General features: G+C 39.2%; 1 protein-coding gene across 2 annotated transcripts in view; it reads left to right on the top strand.

The window, feature by feature from the left end:
• The window catches only part of Bdnf (brain derived neurotrophic factor), a 29,539-nt gene extending 24,923 nt beyond the window's left edge, over nt 1-4,616 (top strand). For both annotated transcript variants that reach the window (XM_048360145.1, XM_048360147.1), the window contains exon 2: nt 3,489-4,616. In XM_048360145.1, coding sequence (XP_048216102.1) covers nt 3,510-4,253 — 744 coding nt within the window. In that variant the 5' untranslated portion in view covers nt 3,489-3,509 and the 3' untranslated portion in view covers nt 4,254-4,616. The remainder of the gene's footprint in view (nt 1-3,488) is intronic.
• Nucleotides 4,617-20,530: the final 15,914 nt, after the last annotated feature.

Here is a 20,530-nt window from a genome sequence, read left to right as displayed (position 1 = left end):
AGATCATATTGTATAATTTTAGAGGAAAAATAGTAACCAGAGAAGGTTGCATGTATGATTTGATACTTAAGAAGGTTGTGAAAAATGCCCACCTGGAAGAGACAGGTATCAAGATGGAGAAAGAAGAGCATAATAAGTCACTTCTTATCACAAATACATAGAAGGCTTCAAGGACTCTGGGCCCGGTAGAGCACAGTTGATGACATTTTGAGCAATATGAAAAAGTTAGCTGAGTGGGGTAAGGCCAGATTTTTGGAGGGTATGGAATAACAAATAGAGGAGAGTAGATTTAATCTGAAGAACTCAAACAGCCACCACAAGTTTTCATGTATGGGAATAAGTTGAACATGTTTAGTTTACTTCAGATAAAGCAGGTAGAGCAGGAAGGATGTTCAGTTCAGCAATTAGATAATCGTAGACCAAAAATGAGATGGTAAGGACTCAGCCAAGATGTTGGTAGTAGGGTGGAGAACAAAAAAGAGAGATAGAAGAAATATTTTAAAAGAAATGTTTCTTTGTAGAATACCTTTACTAAGTAACTTTGAAGGTTATACAAGAAATGCACAGTCCAACTTCATTCTTAATTTCTAGCCAACCCCAGGGTTGCCTAAAATATTGGGAAATGGTTGTTTGAAGCCAAACCATTGTTTTGACAGAAAGTATTGACTTTGCTGTTAAATCTACTTACCTTAAGTTGGCCAACAGGGTTGCAGAAGTGCTGCTTGGAGGGAAGCATTGGAGGTATGGAGTTGGACTTTCATCATCATTTAGTTCATTACTGAAACTATGCTTGTATTCAGCTTTGAGTGAAACCCATGTGTGGACTTTAATTAATGCCAAGTAATATTTACTCAGATGCAAATTGTTCCTTTGGAATATTTGCATAGGGAACTGAGAAAATGATACAAAGCATTAATTACTTTTCTAAGTAGTACTTCAAGTCAAGTATCAGTGAAGGGCTCATTATTGCAGTAGTGCTAATAAAACAATTTCCTAACTCTGCCTTAAAAGGCTTCAATTCCTTCAGGTGTTTTAAGCAATTACTGTGAGCACTTAGTGAATATGTACTTCAAACTTACATTGTAGTCATTCTAAGCTCATTTTTTAAAACATTTTTTTCCTATTATAACATTTCTCAGATTGGCTTGCATCTTCCAGATGATGTCACCTTGTTATTTTTGGCTAATTAGTCATGACATGGTTGTCATTGCCTTTATCAATTCCCTTTCCTTCTTTGCTTTGTGCATGCACAAAGGTTACCTAGGGGGAAAAATGTGTGCAAATCTAAAACTCCCCTGTAAGAATACAGTAATGTTTTAAATAACAAGGCACTATTGTCTCCAAATAAGTTTTGGTGGTACATAAATGGGTGAGTTGTTAAGTAATGGTAACTTAAAATTGATGAAATATGGGATTGAAATAGTCAACCATGACAAACCTATACCAGCACCATACAGAGGAATATAGTATTTTAAATTTGCATTTTTTCATCCACTTAAATTGGAGGAACCCCTGTGGTTGGTTAATTTGGATTGGGAATATTAGAAGAAAGAGTTTTCATTCAGTAGTGTAAATACCATCTACCCAGAATAGAAACCTCCTTGGAGGATCCATTTCTCTGATGATGCAGATTCCAGAAGATTTACAAAACTTTAGGTATCAGCAGAATAAACATATGCATTTCACACAAACCAATTTTCTCTTCCTAATCTTAGACCATTGTGTAACTCGTGCCTTTCTGAGCATGTTCACTATTCTGTGGAACAACTTTGAATCTATACAGAAATTGTATATTTAGGAATGATATGGAAATCTCCTTTGATGGTAGAAAAGTGCAATATCTTTCCAGAGTAGAAAACAGAAACCCTTGGTTTTTAGTACCAGAGTTTTCAGCCATTTCTGCACTGTGACCTATTGGCTTGGAGGTAGGTTGGCTCTGTGGTATAGGGGCACTTCAAGGACGGAAATCAAGTCTCATTTCCTGTGGATTTGCACATTAGTGATTGGAGTGTATGTCTTTTTATAAGTCAGTGCTCCACAATGGAGAAGTACACACAGTGTTAAGAGTATCAGGGCTGGGGGCAGCTTCTCTGTACTGCTGAGGGATGCAGGTAAGTGATTCTGAAGTCTTCTACCCCCTGAAGATAACCTTGGGTTGGTTCATAGGTATGGTATGTTTCTATTTTATTCATTCACTCTAATTGGCTTCCTAGAGCATGCTTGCAGATGTAAAGCCATATTTTGAGTACAGTAACCCTCTGGCAAACAGGAAGAGATTAATTTTGTGGTGTGCTGTTAAGGGACTTCCCAGAAAACTTCAAAAAGCACAGAAAGAAAGCTGCTTATTTCCAAGCTCTAAAACACCACTCATCTTTTGCAAAGGTTTGCTAAATTCAGAGTAGCGTACACATGGACATACACATTCATTCATAAACACACTTGTACACACACACACGCCCTGGAGGATATTTCCAATGGGTGAGCTTAACTAGATCTGTGTTACCTAGAGAAAAGCAAAGGGTGAGGGGCTTCATAGTGTCAGTGGAGAACAATGTGGAGTCTGCATATGGGAGGTATTTGAAATTGATTAAATGCCTTCTTAACACTGACTTTTCCAGTTTTCTTCTAGCCAGATACATTGTTTTCATGGCATCAGCCTCAGGCGTAGACACATCATTAAAATGAACCTATAGAAAATGATTTCTGTTTGGAAATAAGTACAACATTTTTTTTTAAAAGTCGTGACCACCCAGGTGTAGTAGAAAGAACACTAGGGTTAGGAACTTAAGTACTAATATAAACTTTGTTCATGACAGGAGACAAGTCCTGTATGGTCTTTGGTTTCTTTATGGATAAAACATGGTGGTCCCGTGAAATCATATTTATTCTTTGTTATAATAGATTATCTCTGTGGGAGAGGAAAAAAATCAACATAAAGGTTCCTTACATCTCTCTGCTGTCATTTCTAGACATCACTTAGCTAGAAAGACCCATCAGACCCCTCAAGCCACTCTATTTTTGTCACATACTCCAGCAAAGGATCATGGGGCTAACTTGGTGGGGGTAGGGGAAAGATTACTATTACACTTGCAATTGTTGCTTAGTAACATTTCTGATTTGGCTCATGACAGCCTGAGCGGAGATCATTAAAAATTAAACTTACAAAGCTGTTAAAGTGGGAGAGAAGAGGGGAAATGAAGCCATTCCCCCCCCCTCCTTGCTTAGAAGCCATTTAATCTCAGGCTTATATGCTAAGTCTCAGAGAAAACACTGCATGTCTCTGGTTTATATTAAACCACATAGAACCCACTGCTGACATTGATTTGTGTATAGTACAGCTGGAGTTGATCACCAAGACGTTAAAAAAAATCACCAAGAAGCCTTGACCCTGCAGAATGGTCTGGAATTACAATCAGATGGGCCACATGGTATCCCTACGAAGGAAACTCCTAACCAGTTTTGCCTCTTTCTCTGCTTTCTCCTTGCAGTTCCACCAGGTGAGAAGAGTGATGACCATCCTTTTCCTTACTATGGTTATTTCATACTTCGGTTGCATGAAGGCTGCCCCCATGAAAGAAGCAAACCTCCGAGGACAAGGCAGCTTGGCCTACCCAGGTGTGCGGACCCATGGGACTCTGGAGAGCGTCAATGGGCCCCCAGCAGGTTCACGAGGCCTGACGTCATTGGCTGACACCTTCGAACACGTGATCGAAGAGCTGTTGGATGAGGACCAGAAAATCCCACCCAAGGAAGAGAACAATAAGGACGCGGACTTGTATACTTCCAGAGTGATGCTCAGTAGTCAAGTGCCTTTGGAGCCTCCTCTTCTCTTTCTGCTTGAGGAATACAAAAATTACCTGGATGCTGCAAATATGTCCATGAGGGTCCGGCGCCACTCTGACCCTGCCCGCCGCGGGGAACTGAGTGTGTGTGACAGTATTAGCGAGTGGGTGACCGCGGCAGACAAAAAGACGGCAGTGGACATGTCGGGTGGGACTGTCACAGTCCTGGAGAAAGTCCCTGTATCCAAAGGCCAACTGAAGCAATACTTCTACGAGACCAAGTGCAATCCCATGGGGTACACGAAAGAAGGCTGCAGGGGCATAGACAAAAGGCACTGGAACTCTCAATGCCGAACTACCCAGTCGTACGTGCGGGCCCTCACCATGGATAGCAAAAAGCGCATTGGCTGGCGGTTCATAAGGATAGACACTTCCTGTGTATGTACGTTGACCATTAAAAGGGGAAGATAGTGGATTTATGTTGTATAGATTATATTGAGACGAAAATTATCTATTTGTATATATACATAACAGGGTAAATTATTCAGTTAAGAAAAAATAATTTTATGAACTGCATGTATAAATGAAGTTTATACAGTACAGTGGTTCTACAACCTATTTATTGGACATATCCATGACCAGATCGGAAACAGTCATCAGCGCACAACTTAAAAAAAAAAACAAACAAAAAAAGTCTGCATTACATTCCTCGATAATGTTGTGGTTTGTTGCCAAGAATTGAAAACTTTAAAAAGTCTAAAAAAATGATAATAATAAATTGCATGCTGCTTTAATTGTGAATTGATAATAAACTGTCCTCTTTCAGAAAACAGACAAAAAAAAAAAAACAGAAACAAAAAATTGAAACCAAAACATTCCGTTTACATTTTAGACAGTAAGTATCTTCGTTCTTGTTAGTACTCTGTTTTACTGCTTTTAACTTCTGATAGCGTTGGAATTAAAACAATGTCAAGGTGCTGTTGTCATTGCTTTACTGGTTTAGGGGATGGGGAATGGGAGGGGTATATTTTTGTTTGTTTTGTGTTTTTATTTTGTTTGTTTGTTTGTTTTGTTTTTTCAGTTCCCACAGGGAGTAGGGATGGAGAAGGAATTTCTTTAGTATCTATTTTGGTTGATAAATAGATACACTTTTATGTTGTAAAAGATGTTTGCAGTATCATTCAGATGACTGGAAAGTGAATAAAAATTAAGGCAATTGAATAAAGAGCTCACACTCCACTTCCCATGATGCATTTCCCAGGTACCCCTGAGCACCCTTGGGTGTTCTCCACTTGCTCAGAGCACATTCTTTCCTTCCTTCTCCCTCTGGTTGCCCTCTCTGTTTTGTTTTATCTTAAGGAGAAAAGTCAGTTATGTGCTCTGAAACCTTTCCCACTGCTGTGATCAAATTGTGTCATGGCATGACACAAGAGAAATCAGTGACTTTTTAAAGACTTTTTCTTTTTTAATGAGGGGTAAACACTTTAGTAAGTCATTGGTAATGCTTAAAGAAAAAGAAAATCTTGGTAACATTTACTGATGTCTTGCAAGTGATAAGAGCAGGAATCCCCAGTGTCAGTGAAATGAAACTGGACAGCCCTATGGAGGCTTGGGGAGCTGACATATCATTTACTGGCAGTGCAGGAGGGATTTCTGAGAGCCCAGCTCAACATCTAGGAAGAGATGGGAAATGGTACTTGTGACATTCCAAAGGGAAAGCCTTAGGAGACCCCTCACAGATGGCTCTGGAATGACATGTGTCAAGTAGCTTGGACCTCGTGCTTTAAGTGCCTACATTATCTAACTGTGCTCAAGAGGTTCTCAAATGGAGGACCACACTCAAGCCGACTCATGTTCTCCATCCCATTGCTGGATCAGTGTGCAAAAAGTCTGATTCGCCCGAAACAGGGTCTGGAGCCAAGTGTGGCCTTTGTGGTCATGAGACTGGTGCAATGAGATAGACGTTTGCTACAAAAACACTTACTTGATTTTAAATTAGATTTGAGGAAACCAGGGTTTTATCTTTTGAGAGCTTTTGGTAGAAAGAAAGCGAACAGGAAAAAGCCTCCAAACTCAGGCTAAACGATAAAGGCCTGAAAGGTTAGAAATCTTGTCCAGAGACAAGGTTTGGAAGGTGCCTTGCTCCACAGAAGAGACCAGGAGAGATTTCCCCAGTGAAGGCCACAGCACCTTCTTTTCCATTCTGTCTGTTGATGGAGAGGGTCTGTGCTGTACCTCAACCATTTGGGATTGGGAGAAGTTAAGTTGGGAAAAATGGGCCCAGTGAAAGTTAGTGCTAAGCTCATTTACCTATCCAACCCACTCCCATATTTGAAAAGAGTGGGGGTTACTACCTGAACTTGAGTTCCAGAAAAGGCTGCATGCAATTGCTGCATCTTGGTAGGATAAGAGCAAAAGAAGATGTCCACCGTGACTCAGGGAGTGAAGATACCATCAGCAAATTGTTTGTTCCGTCTTTCCTTTTGAACTAGCCTGTCTTACCATACCAACTGAATACCTACCTGTCTTTAAAAGAAAGACTTTATGTAGTATAGATTGTGTGTGTGTGCGCGTGCGCGCGAGTGTGTGTGTGGCATTTTACAATATCATCTTTGTAATTATTTTTAATTTGTAAGGAAAGTATAGAATATCTGCTGGATATTAACCTTTCACAGCGTTTTTGGAAGAGACAACAGTTTAAGAAAAAAAACCCAGCAAAATAAAAGTCCTCATCACAATCTGAAAGTACGGCCAGGGTTAGATCTTGTTAGGGGTTTCACAGGAGACATTCAGCAATTGTGTGGTCAGTGGCTCTCTCTTACCCAATAAGATACATCACAGTCACATGCTTGGTGGTTTATGTTGACCTAAGATTTATTTTGTTAAAATCTCTCTCTGTTGCTATTTGTTCTCGTTCTGTTCTGTTTTGTTTTTAAAGTCTTGCTGTGGTCTCTGTGGCAGAAGTGTTTCATGCATGGCAGCAGGCCTGTTGCTTTTTTTTTCATTATGGTGATTCCCATTGAAAATGTAAGTAAATGTCTGTGGCCTTGTTCTCTCTATGGTAAAGATATTATTCACCATGTAAAACAAGAAAAAATATTTATTGTATTTTAGTATATTTATATAATTATGTTATTGAAAAAGAATTGGCATTAAAACTTAACCGCATCAGAAGCCTACTGTAAATATAAGTTCTATTTAAGTGTACCAATTAACATATAATATATGTTTTAAATATAGAATTTTTAATGTTTTTAAATATATTTTCAAAGTACATAAAGTCTGGGGGTTCTGGGTTTTTTTCTCTTTACTATAAAATGAACATGAGAACGTGTTTTTATTATAAATACGTGTGTTCCTTGCCTTAAGATTAACCTGACTAGCAGTAGCAGTTGCCCATCCTCCAGAGAGAATGCTTATTCAAGCATGGGGAGGCCAATCCTGCAGTCTGGAGCTTTTGAGAAGCTCTAGGATTGCCCCATTCTTCCACAGTGCAAGATAGGAGTGTCATTTTCTAGGACACTTGAAAGTTTTCCCTTTGGAAGTGAGAATGCTTTCATCAAATACCAAACCATGTATCCTAGCAACACCAGGATCCATGAATCAGGGCTGGCTGGCTCTATTTGATTATAAAATTACTGTTGAAAAAATCAAAGTAGGTTTAATTAGGGATAATAAAAATAAATTGGTTCAAACTTAGAAAGTCAACAACTTAAAAAAATAAAAACAAATTCAGTATTTGGAGACAGGTCATGTACTCTTGGTTTGGAAAGGATGGCATTTGTGCTATGTATTTGTATCCATTGCACTGATTTAATTTTTGTACGTGGAGCACGCAGATTTTGTATCATAGCACCCATGATCTAACAGATTGCTAGGATTTCTAAAAAGATTTGCTTCCGTGATGGCTGCCAAGCCGCTGGGTAATTTAGTTAAAGTGTTTAAAGTTATCAGTAAATCTTAGGGAAATAAATGGAAGGGTTTTAAATTAGAGAAAGGGCCATTAAGGAAAAAAAGCATCTGTTCCTAGTCTCCAGACTACCCATTTGAACACTGACAACCCATCTCAGAACGTGGTGAACTATATCTGTGCAATGTATCATTTCTATTTCAAACATACACACATGGTTTCCTCTGTATTGTCTTATAAATAAGGATCAGGAAAGTCATAACAAACATTGACTTGTGTTGTATATATGGAAGAACAGATCAGATGAGATGAATTACTCTGTTCTAATCTGTCCAGTCCATTTACAGGATATATTAAACTCAAGAAGAAACCCTCGGCTGTCAGTCATGACAGCTCAGCAATGGAATTAGAACGTTGGTATATTTCAGGCATCCCCAATTTTCATAGCAGATGAAAACTAAAATATTTTCTGACAGGGTTGAGTAATAAAAAATGAGAATTAAGTGTGACATCTAAATTACTTAAAGTTAGGCTGTGAATGTGGCTCCAGTGACAGAATGCCTGCCTGGCAAATACAAGGCTTTGAATCTGAACGCTAGTACCCTCCTTGAGTTCAAATTTCACTACCCTCCCACCCCCTAAAAGTATCTAAGGGAGTTTGATACAGATGAGGAAATCTTCCTTAGAAGGGAAACAAAAACAACAAAAATGAGTGTATCTACTAAAGCAACCAACTCAGAATTAACAAGAGTAATCAGTTTGTACTGAATTCATTGGGGAAGCACTTAAGCATTAAGAACCTTGGAAATAACTCATATCATTGACCTTTTGCTTTCCACCATAATAGTATGACATCTGTGGTCATGGATGTGCCTATGAAGTTTTTTGTATTAGCTATATTAATTTTATAAATAATATAATTATGAGTGGCAGTTTAAATCTTAGAATGAATAATTTAAAAGTGTCCTTTACTCAACTTAGTTACTAGACTCTAGAGAAAACATCAAACACCTTGTAATTCACAGTTGATAACTTCAAGCTCTACTTGTTTCAGCCAGCATTCCCAGCAGCCTTAGAGCTTACACATTTTTCTCTAACATATTCTAACCTCAAGACTGTTCTATGGTCAGTTCAAGTGAAATGCATTTTTGCATTATTGGCAAGCCATGAAGGAGATTAAGGAACAATCTATTGAGCCAATGAAATGTAGATAAAGTCTTTAGCCTAAAATGAACAATCCATGCATTATTTTTTTTTTTTACATCTAAACTCAAATTAGTATTTGATAGAACCTGGGTCATTCTTTCAGTTGTGGGTTCATTGTTGCTTCAAAGGTTTGGTGGAGAATGAGGGATGGCAGAAAGAATGGTGGGAACTCTGATCTATACTGATTACATTGAGCTCACTGGTGGCTGGTGACTTCCCACCTGAAAGCCAAGTATAGTAACTATATAGTGACTGCAACCACTTGATACCAGCCTCATGCCTGGACAGTTCAGCTGGAAAACACTCCATTGGCACCTCTAGCTCATCTTTTAAAAATAAAAAATTGGTTCATTCAATTCCAGCTTCTATTCTTTTTAGAAAAAAAATGCAACTGCTTCTCTTTTTTGGTATGCAACTGGCAGTAAGTCACCTCGATGTTAAAAGAAAAATTCAGTAGTATCACATATCTCTCACCAACCAAAAAACTATAGAGTATAATGTAATATTTCCTAGGCCTTTACCATTTGGAATTTCATAGGCACAAACCACCCTCTTAACTTCCCAAACCTAGTTGCTTTTCTGAATAACAACTATCTTATGTTCTTGGTCAGGGCAGTAGCTTGTCTTGCAATTAATAAATATCGTCACATGCATACAAAGCAAGACCTTTGCATACATTTTGTATTTAAGTGTGAGCTACCACTTTTCATCTGGCAAAACAAAGGTGAGTTTCCTTTGGAGAAGAGAATCTGCTGTACTGAAAAATGGTGTCACACAAAGTGCTTTAACAGTGACACGGCATGTAAATGGCCAAGATGTGCGGGTGAAATCAACCTGAAGCATGTACTCTACCTTGAGTAAGGAGAGAAGATGCTTGTGCAGTGCTACACTTTTATACTGTCTACTCTTTCAAATGGTTTTTGTTAAAAAACAAAAAACAGGAGCTGGTCTACATACAGTGGCTGAACCCAGAGGAAACATTTTTTTTTTAAGCTTAAGAGTTCACATTTTAGAAAAATCAGTATCAAGTTTTGCAGTACACATTAAAATTTATTTCATCTACACACTCACCAGTGGGAAGCAACCTTCCCATTTCCTGCTTTTACTTCCTGCTGAGCAGTTTCCTCAGAATCAAGATTGAGCCAGGCACCCTAGCTACTTAGGAGGCTGCGATCTGAGGATCTTGGCTTAGGTACAAAGCAAGCCCAGGCAGGAGAGTCCTTAAGACTCTTATCTTACATTGAGCCCCAACATTGAAAAAAATTGTTTGTAAAGGTTAAATTTGTTTCCTATCAGAAAAATGGGGGAAAAGATATAACATAAAAACGTTAAGCATCAGCGACCTGTAAAAGAGTCTAAGCAATGCTTCCTTGGAGAACTGGTAGGAAGAACCCTTCTTTTCTCTCTCTGTATGAACTCAGTGAATTTTGAAGTGGAATCTCTAAGCAGTAGTAGCAGCATCTCTGGTCAGAAGTGGATGTTCTCAGGCCTCTCTCTAGGCTTAAGTAATCTGTATCTGTGGGGATAGGGCCCAGAAATCCACTTTTTCAATTCCCCCAGGTTTTTCTGTGTTCACTGAAACTTGAGAATCAGTAGGGAAAAAAATTAGACAATAGTCTTCCACAAAGTTTTCTAGGTAAGAAATGAGCAAAATCCAAGAATTTGAACCTGAGTTCCAATCATTGCCACAATACTACTTCTTTACATTATGCTCTAACATAACAACAGAAACAATCTAGATTTCTATTTCCTGAAAGAGCAATCCTAGCTCAGAGGTAGAGCAATTCTTAGTGTTACACCTATCATTTTAAAGAGAGCTTGGACATGTGTGCCAGAAAAGCTTGCTGCAGTTATAGTCAACATTTCTTTTTCTTGCATTTCAAAGAAACAGCAGTAGTGGATTGGGGACCCAGGGAGTGTAGTCTTTTGTAACACATTTAGAATGACTGTAAGAGATGAAGAACAACATGCAGCAAATTAATAAGGAAAAGATTATTCCATCTGTGGAGCTGGGCTCTGCACATGCCAGCAATACCCTGAAATACACTGTATCAGCCAAAAATAAACGTCTTGAATTATTCAGCCATTTATATCCAACTGAAGAGTCCTAGGTTCACCACTTGAGAATGGCCAGAATTGTTTTCAGAAACTGAGGACCTAGACATAATCTATGCCCAACCCCATCCCCATTCCCAGACGTGTGTGTGTGTGTGTGTGTGTGTGTGTGTGTGTGTGCACCTCCCTACATATTTTAGATTTCAAATTGTATTTCAAAATTTCTCATCGTGGGATGGAATGGAGAATAGATCTAAATCTATTAGACATATTGACTACTAGGCAATATGGAAATTTAAATTTGATAAGCCTAGAAGTCAGATGTCCTAGTAGCTTAGTTATTGATTAAAGCATCAAATCCATTTTGGGATTCAGTCTGCAAGCTTTTCATCTGTTATAACGGAGTCTGAGTTGGACAATCTCAGAGGCAAATTTCAGGTTTTATATATTAGTTTCATTTTTCCCATTTTGTCTACAGTAACAAGAGAGTTCTCAGGCACTTAAAGGCTGCATAACATTTTTGAAATAACTCAGCACCTACTTCGTGCCTCCCTCTATCACTGGTGCCCTTACCACTTGGCGCTTGCCACAGGATGGAAATCAGGGAGCATCTTGGGTCAGGATAAGGAATGAAATGGAGTGGTGTACCCCAAGGAAAGATTTTGCTTCATACACAACTAAAATTTGTTGAAGAAAATATCATAAGGAAGGGGAACAACTATTTTCTCCAGGTGTGTACTTTTTATTCCTGGTTCTAAGATCATTTTTTTTCAATACCAAGCAATATTATTCACCTATGTTGTTTTTCCCCCTTCCCTTCATGTCATATTGCATGGTACCCGGCGAAGGGATCCAGTGTGTGTAGCTGAGTTGTAGATTAAACTACTGGATTGTACACTGCAGGGTAGCTGTTTCTAAAACTCTCTGAAACAAAATAAGCTTACATCTTAGATTCTGTGGCTTCTTTATTTTCATGAGGAGGTGTAGCTCTCAGCTTGTTTCACTACCACCTCCAAACACCCTGGATAGATTCTTTTCTTGAGAGGATGACTTTAAGGACAAGTGTGTCTCATGATTAAGTCATGGGAAGGTTATTCTAAGTGAAGTAATGTCCAGCTTGGGAGACAAACCTCACTGGCATACCAGGGTCTGGAATTCCTCATTCCTGTCACCTGAGTTTGGTTTATTCCTGGGTCAGTGTCCATTAGGCCTGAATCTCTGAGCAATTTACATTTTCTTTCTAAGATAATAGACTTCTCTCTCACTGATGCCTGGATTTCCTTCTGATGACTTTGGGGCTCTGTTTCCTCTTAAAAACTACTTCTTACTTCCCACTGTATAGTAGTTACATAGTATATATCACAGATACATCCTATGTTATGGTTATAGATTCTGGCTGCTGTTACTAGAGCTGTGTGGTTATGAAAAAGCCATTTACCTTCATTGTGACTTTGTTTCCTCACCTTAATACAAAAGAATTTATGGGAGTTAAATGATGCAGCACATATAATACTTAGAAAAGTGTTGCATTTATGGGAAAGCCTCAAAAAAGCATTTACCAATTCTTAGCAGTCACTCTGCTGACTGAAAATAAGCAGGATTCACGTAGTGCAGATGTCAGAGTCCCTTCTCCAATGTTCTTGAGTCCTGAGAGGGATTCCATATTGTCTGTACCAGCATCCAGAGACATTGTCTTTTCTAGAAGGAAGACTCAAAGAAGTTTATCCACTAGCAGTATTGCCTGGCACTAACATATACTTAGGCAAGGTGGAAAGATATACTATATTAAAAAGGCATTTTTCTAGACTGTACTTTATAAACGGAACCCACATTATCCCTAAGGATCTACCCTGTCTGAATAACAGTGATGAAAGCCAGAATGGAATGGGAGAACTGACTTAGTCTAAAAGAGAAACAGAGCCACAGTCAACATTCCTTACAAGAGTCATGGTACATCAAGAAAATTCTGCCTCCATCTCCTACCCCAATTTTAGACAGATAGTCAGCCCGTTCAACAATGTCTCAAGTGGACCTAAAGTAGGCAGTGTTCCAGGCACATATGCACATTAGCCACTTCACAGCAATCCACTAACTACCACTACTCATGTTTTAGAGATGAGGTAACTGAAGCACACATAAAAAAAACAGGCTAAGTTGTCAAAGGCCACAATACTAGTGAGTAGCAGAGCAGGGTCTGGAAACCATGTAGTTTATGTCTGGAGTCAGTGTCCACTGCAAAATCAGAAGAGTATGAGGGGCACTAGGAAAATAAAGAAGTAAAAAAAGGTATGATATGTATCACTGAGGATTTGGGCTTCCATTACGCAAAAGAACATGCGTGCTGCTTTTCATGTTTAGCTTTAATGAAAGCACTGGTTGGTTGTTCTAAGGGTTAACATGCAAACAGGCTCACATTGCATGACAGCCTCTCCCAGAGTGGATAGAGCACTTATCTGGGCTGTGCAGGGATCCTGGGCCAGCTGTTTCCAATACCTGGAAATGAGGCAGCTGTCATCCCTTTAACTCCATAACAGATCTGAAGAGGTTCCTATAAGTTGCTGTGATGGGATAGACAGGCCTCTGCCAATTGCTCAGCTCAGAAATGCCCAATCCTCCCTGGTACAATACTTGCAAAGTTATTTTGTATTTGAGACTGGAAGGGAAGAGAAGGGATGATGACCCAAACTCTTCTAGGATTGTAGAAATCTTGGACATCAGTGTTGGCCACCTCTCCCTCACTGTCCTAAATATGGCAGATATCAAAGTCCTCACTGAGGTTACCTACAGCCTCAGAATCCTTCTCAAGATTATGCTACCTGTAACCACTGACAGCAGAATAGAAATGATCTAACAAATGAACTGAGTTTGCTTTTGTAGTTTCTCAGTTTCTGGAGAACAGATCCCATAGGTGGGAGAGGGTAGATCAGGCAGCGGGGAGGCTGCGAGTAGGGAGGCCTTGATGGGCCCTGAAGTTCAGCATAAGTTAGGTGTGAAAAGGAGAAGCATGTTCTATAAGCATCTAACTTGAGTGTGTGGTCCTTAGGCTTCTGAGAGACACTCCACCTGTGAGACACCAGCAAATGGGGATTATCCTAAGCACTGATTGAATACAAGGTCAGGAGTTTGGCAACCAGTAATAGTATTCCATCCCTTGTTTGTTCCGGATGTCATGCTAAATGCTTTGCATGCTATATAAAATACTCATCAGCCACAAGACAGATGTGATGTTAGAGACAAGGAAACTGAGAATACAGAAACCTGAATAACTTCTCTAAGGTCACATAGTTAATAGAGTGAGACTTGAAGATACATTTCTGTTATCTCAAAGCCTTTATCTTAAACTGCTAACTCAATGGCTTTTGATTCTTACCTGTACATTTGAATCCCATAGAGAACAGTAATAAATATTTTTTTGCCCAGGATTAACCTCAAATGAGTTCAATCAGAAAATCTCTAGGAAGTTGAGCCAAACCACTTGTATTTTAGCAAAGTAGAGCCAAAGTATATGTATTTTAGTAAATCTTCCCATGGGTTCTAATGACAGGCCAGGGTTGAATTTCTACCCTAGATTCCTCTTTCCCTGATTTAAAAAAAAAAAAAAAAGAATCTGGTCCAAAAAAAAAAAAAGAAAAAGAAAACGAATCCCAAACCTGGTGACTTGGACGTGGGCATGGGATCCTAATGATTAGAGATTAACCAGGCAGGACCCTTTTCCTAGAACACAAATAGAAGTATAACCAGAAAAAGAAAAATAATTTTAGCATTGGCATTCTGAGTCAGAATGAAACTCTCAGAAGTTCAGTCTAACACTGAACTCCTGGACCTTGGCCTTCCAGTTCCTGCAGAGTCCTTGTGATCAGAAAATTCACAGACTCAAGATGCTACAAAAGCATGAGTCCACCGATAAGGGTGTACTGGCCTAGGGGCAGAGAGAACAAGCCCATAGACTTCTCATTTGTCCCACCATCAAACAACTTGCCCTGCACCAGAAACAAGCCCTGATAAATCATTTCAGTAATGCTCAGCTTATTCTCCCAGGCTCTGAAGAACTTTTAAAACTTCAAATAAAGAAAAATGAACTATCCTGATTGGAATGTATCCTGTTTTCAGAAGTACTGTTACTATTTGTCTGCTCCGTTTACCATTTGATCAATTCCTCCCACCCCTACTTCAGATTGTGAAGTGGTCAATAGTGATTGGCAGTAGGGAAAAAAAAAAGCTTGGAGTCTCTCAACCCCTTCCTGGAGGGTTTCTTTTAGCAGCAACACAGGACATGCTTGGCTTAGCCAAACCACAGGACTAATAGAATTTGGCAGATTGTCTGTGTCAGCAAGCACCAGGGTGCTAATGCTCCTGGTCAGCTGGTGAGAGGGTAAGTGGGCAAATGCCTGGCTTCTTCCCCACGTTTTCAAAACAGGAATCTGAGTCCTAGTAATCACCAGCCTATGGGACCAGAGGCTATTTTGGGCCTCACCTTATCCAATGGAAAGTTAGGGGTGTTGTTATCTGAAACTGCCAAGGAGCATCCAGTTTCACCCTTATCCAGGACATGTCCCCAGAGGAAATGGAGCAAAGTCAAGGAGACCAAAATGCAGGTATCAGAACGTAACTTTGTTTTTATTTTTGGGTTGTTTCTTTTCATCTTTTTTTCCCCCTTTCCGCTTGCAACTGCCTTTCTCAGTTTAGGTGTTCATTATATCTCACCTGGAATATCATAGCAGCTCTCCAGCAGTCTCATTCTATCCCATTTATTACTCTTGGTCCTTTCCATGTTAGCCTCTAATGATAGTGGGATGATTTCTCTGAAGATTCAATAAAATAATGAGTGTGAAAACACTTTGTAACATATCACACAAGTCATAACACCCATCTATATACACGTGGATGCTTTTACAGAAGAAGTAGGGAGCAAGTAGTCCTTTCTTAACAATTACTGCACAGTGTTTTTGTAAGGGATGCAATAGACAGAGTGAACAAAATGTTTTACAGTGATGGGATATATATTTGTGCACACAATGTTGAAGATTCCAAATGAAGCTGGGTGCCCATGGCTCACGCTTGTAATCCCAGCTATTCAGGGGGCTGAGATCTGTGGGTCACAGTTCAAAGCCAGCCCAGGCAGGAAAGTCTGTGAGACTCTTATCTCCAATTAACCACCAGAAAACCAGAAGTGGCACTGTGGCTCAAGTGGTAGAGTGCCAGCCTTGATCTGTAGAGCTCCCAGGACCAGAGTTCAAGCCCCATGACCAACAGCACCACCAACACCAAAAAAAAAAAAAAAAAAATTCCAAATGAGTCTCCCAGAAAGCATTCAGGGTGGCCTTGTATTCTTTCTCTGTGAGAAATATAGGATGTGACTCTACTTATACCCACTTCCTCTGGAACTAAGGCTGAGAGAGGCTGTGAACTGTAGAAAATCATTCAGTGAACACTACTAGCATAGCAATCAAGTAAATTTAGAAGTAATATACTTTTCCAGTGTGCCATATTTTTACAGATACATTAAGACATGTGCCTTATAGATACATACAGATAGATAAGTAAATCCTATGATTTCACCATCACTCACCTGTGGAAAGGAGCCTGGTTTCTGACAGAATACAAATCAGTTAGGCTGACACTCAGGGTTTTCCATGATGTGGTTTTCAGTTATTTTTCTCTTTTAATATCTAGACAACTCCCAGTACACCTTGCACTACACTCCCACTCTACCTTTTCCTCTTTCATGTGTATATTTTACCTTCTTCTTCTGTGCATTTGTTTCCTACATCCTGCCCTGATCATAGAGGTTCTATGTCATCACCATAATAATTATGAATAATAATAGAATTGCCAGATAAAGCACACAACACTCAAAGAAGTTAGAAACTCAAATAGGAAAGTGTTTTCTATAAGTCTATTCAAAGCTTCATGGACTGTGCTATGGTTTGGGTGTTCCTCAGAGGTTTATGTGTTAATAGGCTTGATCCCATGGTGATGGCCTTAAGAGGTGGTAGAACCTTTAAGAGATGAGGCCTGAAGGAGGTGCTGAAGGCAACTTAGCTGAAGCCCTTGAAAGGAATTAAGATACTTTTTGTAAGAGTCTGGTTAGCTCTGGGGGAAAAAGTGTTATAAAACCCTGGTCCAGCTTGGCTTCCTGCTTCAAGATGTGGTACTTCCTTATTGGCATGCTCCATCATTTGCCATGGGACCCTAGCCAGAGCCTGTGGTATGCAATTTGGACTTTCAGCCTCCAGAACTATGTGCTAATGAAACTTCTTTGTAAAGTTAGCTTCTGCCAGGTATTTCATTATAGTGATTTAAAAAACTGACTAATACAGAACATATTTACACTAAAATATTGTGTTCATTTAAATTCAGATTTCACTTGGGTACCCTATAATTTTAATTCCAACATCTGGCAGCCTTCCCCTTAAATGGCTGTCCCATAGGCATGCTAGGGTTCCATTATGGCCATTTCAAAGTGGCATTTGATGCTTCTTTGTATTTTCTATACAGAAGCTACTCTTACCAAATCATTCATGAGCAATGCGTATTTTATGGAAAATTTAGTAGTAAACTTGGAAAATGGAACTTACATTCCACAATTCCCAACCGTTTTGGATTCCCAGTACTGAAATTTGAATTCAAGACTTGATAAAATTGAAACAAGCACTCTACCATTTGACTCATGTCTCCACCCCTTTCTACTTTAATTATTTTCTATTAGGGTTTCATGTTTATGCCCAGGACTGTCTTGCCCCATGATTTTCCTATTTATACTTCTCCACGTAGACTCCAAAGTAGATGAAATCACAAGCACACACCATCATAGCTGATGCTTACTGGTTGAGATAGGGCCTTGCAGTACTCAGTCTGGCCTCAAACTATCCTCCTGATCTCTGCCTCCTGGGTAGATAGGATCATAGGCATGGACCATTCATCTAGCTCCCAACATTAAAGTTCTTATTTAAAATGATCTCATGATGGCTACAGATATAGTGCAGCTGAGAGGCAGAGTACATACCTCCCATGCACGAGCCTATGGGTTCTATCCTTAGCACCATATAAAAAAGGCTACATGAGCTTCTTCTCTTTGTTCCAAAGTCACTAACTGTTTTTTCACTTTTCTTCTGCTCCTATTCTGTTCCAAACACAGATACTTGCCCAAGGCTCATTTATACACTACCATGGACTTACCAAGACAACATTTCAGTTAAGCTGGTCTCTTTTTAGAAAGGAATCTTCCTCTCAAAAATAAAAAATGTGCCTACATGTTATAAAGTCTTCAAAGGCCTCCATGAGCCTCTTATAATTTTCCCAGAAAAAAGTAATTGTGCCCGGTAGTTATTTGTACAGGTGCCTGACCTCTTTACCCTATCATTTTCTAGAGCAATGGACATTTCCATTCACTTATGTACCCAGTACAATCCCTCGAGCCACATGCCAGAAAGCATCCAATAAATGTGTATTAAATTGAATGGATGTAGTGGAAGATCACATTTAGCCTCAAGTAGCTAAAAATAAAATAACACAGAATAGGTACTAGTAATCAGGGAGATCTGTTTAAAAGTTTAAATGAGTTTATTCTCTACCAAACTTTCATGTTAGACATCTAGGGAACTTAACAAGTATGGTGTCTGGAACCCATCCCTGATGAAGTGAATCAGAATCTTTCAGGCTGAAAGTTGGCTATAATATTATTTTGAAAGCTCCCAGATCATTTTTATCAGACAAGCAGGGTTGAAAAACTATGGGCCAATGTTAGAGATCTGGACTACTATTTTCTCTGTGTCTAATTCATGATACAGATTAGAGAACAGGATAATAAAGAATTCTGGATTTCTTTTTGTAGATGTTTTTGTAATTTTCTTCCTTTTGTATATGTTCTATAATTTGCACAGAATTTTCACCCACAAATGCACATTTATTCAATGCAACACCCACCAAATACTCTGGTCATTGAGCTTTCAGTCATGCATTCACTTCAAGCCTGTGAAGGACAAGATGGTTCTACAACTGCTGTGCAAGTATATGACCTTGCACTTGGCCAGATTGGTATTGCTTCACTAGGATCTAAACTCCTGGTTTGGATCCTTTCCCTATTTTGGGTTCTCATTTCTCCAGGAATTCAGTAACCATAGCACTTTCTAAGTATGAAAGGAGAAAGTGCTTGCTGAATCAGAACTGGTGAACTCTCCGTACCTCACCCCTACCATTCACTGACCTGACCTGACCATCCAGAGGAAAACTAAAGGAATAGTTTCTTACTGGTTTGGATACATTCCACTTGAGGCTCTTCCAGGCATTGTGAAGTAGAATTCCTTTCAGTATATGTGACTGTCAAGAGATGGATTCTTGAAATGAAGGCTTTGAGAAATAAGAATGAGTATCTGCTGAGAAAATGTGGGTCAGAGAGTCAACACAGTGGAATCCTTGACCTTTCTCTGCCCTTCTCCAGCCACATACACTGGGCATACCCTCCTTTCATCTTTCAGTCTTCTCGGAAAAAGGAATATCCTAACCCATTTGTCCTACTATAACATAATATTTCCTAGTGGGTAATCTATAAACAATAGAAATGTAATTCTTGCCATTTTGAAGGCTGCCATGTCCAGGATCAATGCAAAAGCAGGTCAGCTGTTGGGTGAGGGATACTATTTGCTTCCAAGATGGTGCTTTGATATTGTACCTACCAAAGTGGAGGAGCCCTGTATCTTTACATGGCAGAAGAGAAAGAAGACAGGAAAGGAGACAAACTTCCTCTGAAAAGCCTTTTTATGATGGTATTAATCTGTACATTAAGATGGAGTCCTCACGACCAAAAATACTCCCCAGAGTCCCACCTCCTAACATTACCTTGGAGATTAAATCTCCAACAGATGAATTTGGAGGGATCCATTCAGGCCGCAGAAAAGAGGTGGTTGGATCTGATGATCTTCAGGTTCCTTCTGTCCATAAATACAGAATGGACTCTAATCCTCAAAGCAGTACACTTCAAAGAAGCTGAGTTTCTTCCCAAAACAAAAGTTGCCCATGGACTTATGAATGCATTCAAAGTCCAAGGTCCAAATCTGCCTTGAGCTGGCACTTCATGCTTGAAAAGGTCATGTTCCTTCTTTGAGTCTTTGTCTTCTCAGCTGGAATATGACTGTTAGGTGAGATCATCTATTGTGCCTTTCCTCTCTGCCTAGAGAGGGATGTTAGATGTCTGTGTGGCTCAGAATTTTTGTCATAACAAATGTGAATTTGAATATTGGGCAAAATCTAGCACATGAAGCAGTCAGAATTCAACAGTGAGAAAATAATTGTTGTCTAGGACAGATAAATGAACAAATCTCAAATATAAGCAGGAAGGGAAATGTAAAGGAAGAAGGAAAGGGAAGAGGGGAAAAAGAAAGAAGAGAAATCACAAATACATTTCTGGATCTATTTTATTCAACCAGTGAAAATACTTGTAATTATACTTAATTTAAATATGAAAAGTAGATCATATTTTATTTTTAAAATACTTGAACTTTAAAAATGAACAAACATGTTGTTGGCAAAATCCACTTGCTTTGTGGTTTAAAAAAAGACACCTTTTTCTGTAACCAAG

The sequence above is a fragment of the Perognathus longimembris genome, chromosome 13, assembly GCF_023159225.1.
Source record: "Perognathus longimembris pacificus isolate PPM17 chromosome 13, ASM2315922v1, whole genome shotgun sequence".
NCBI lineage: Eukaryota > Metazoa > Chordata > Mammalia > Rodentia > Heteromyidae > Perognathus > Perognathus longimembris.
Note: the sequence above shows the minus strand (reverse complement) of the source record. Positions and strands in the feature narration are given on the sequence as shown.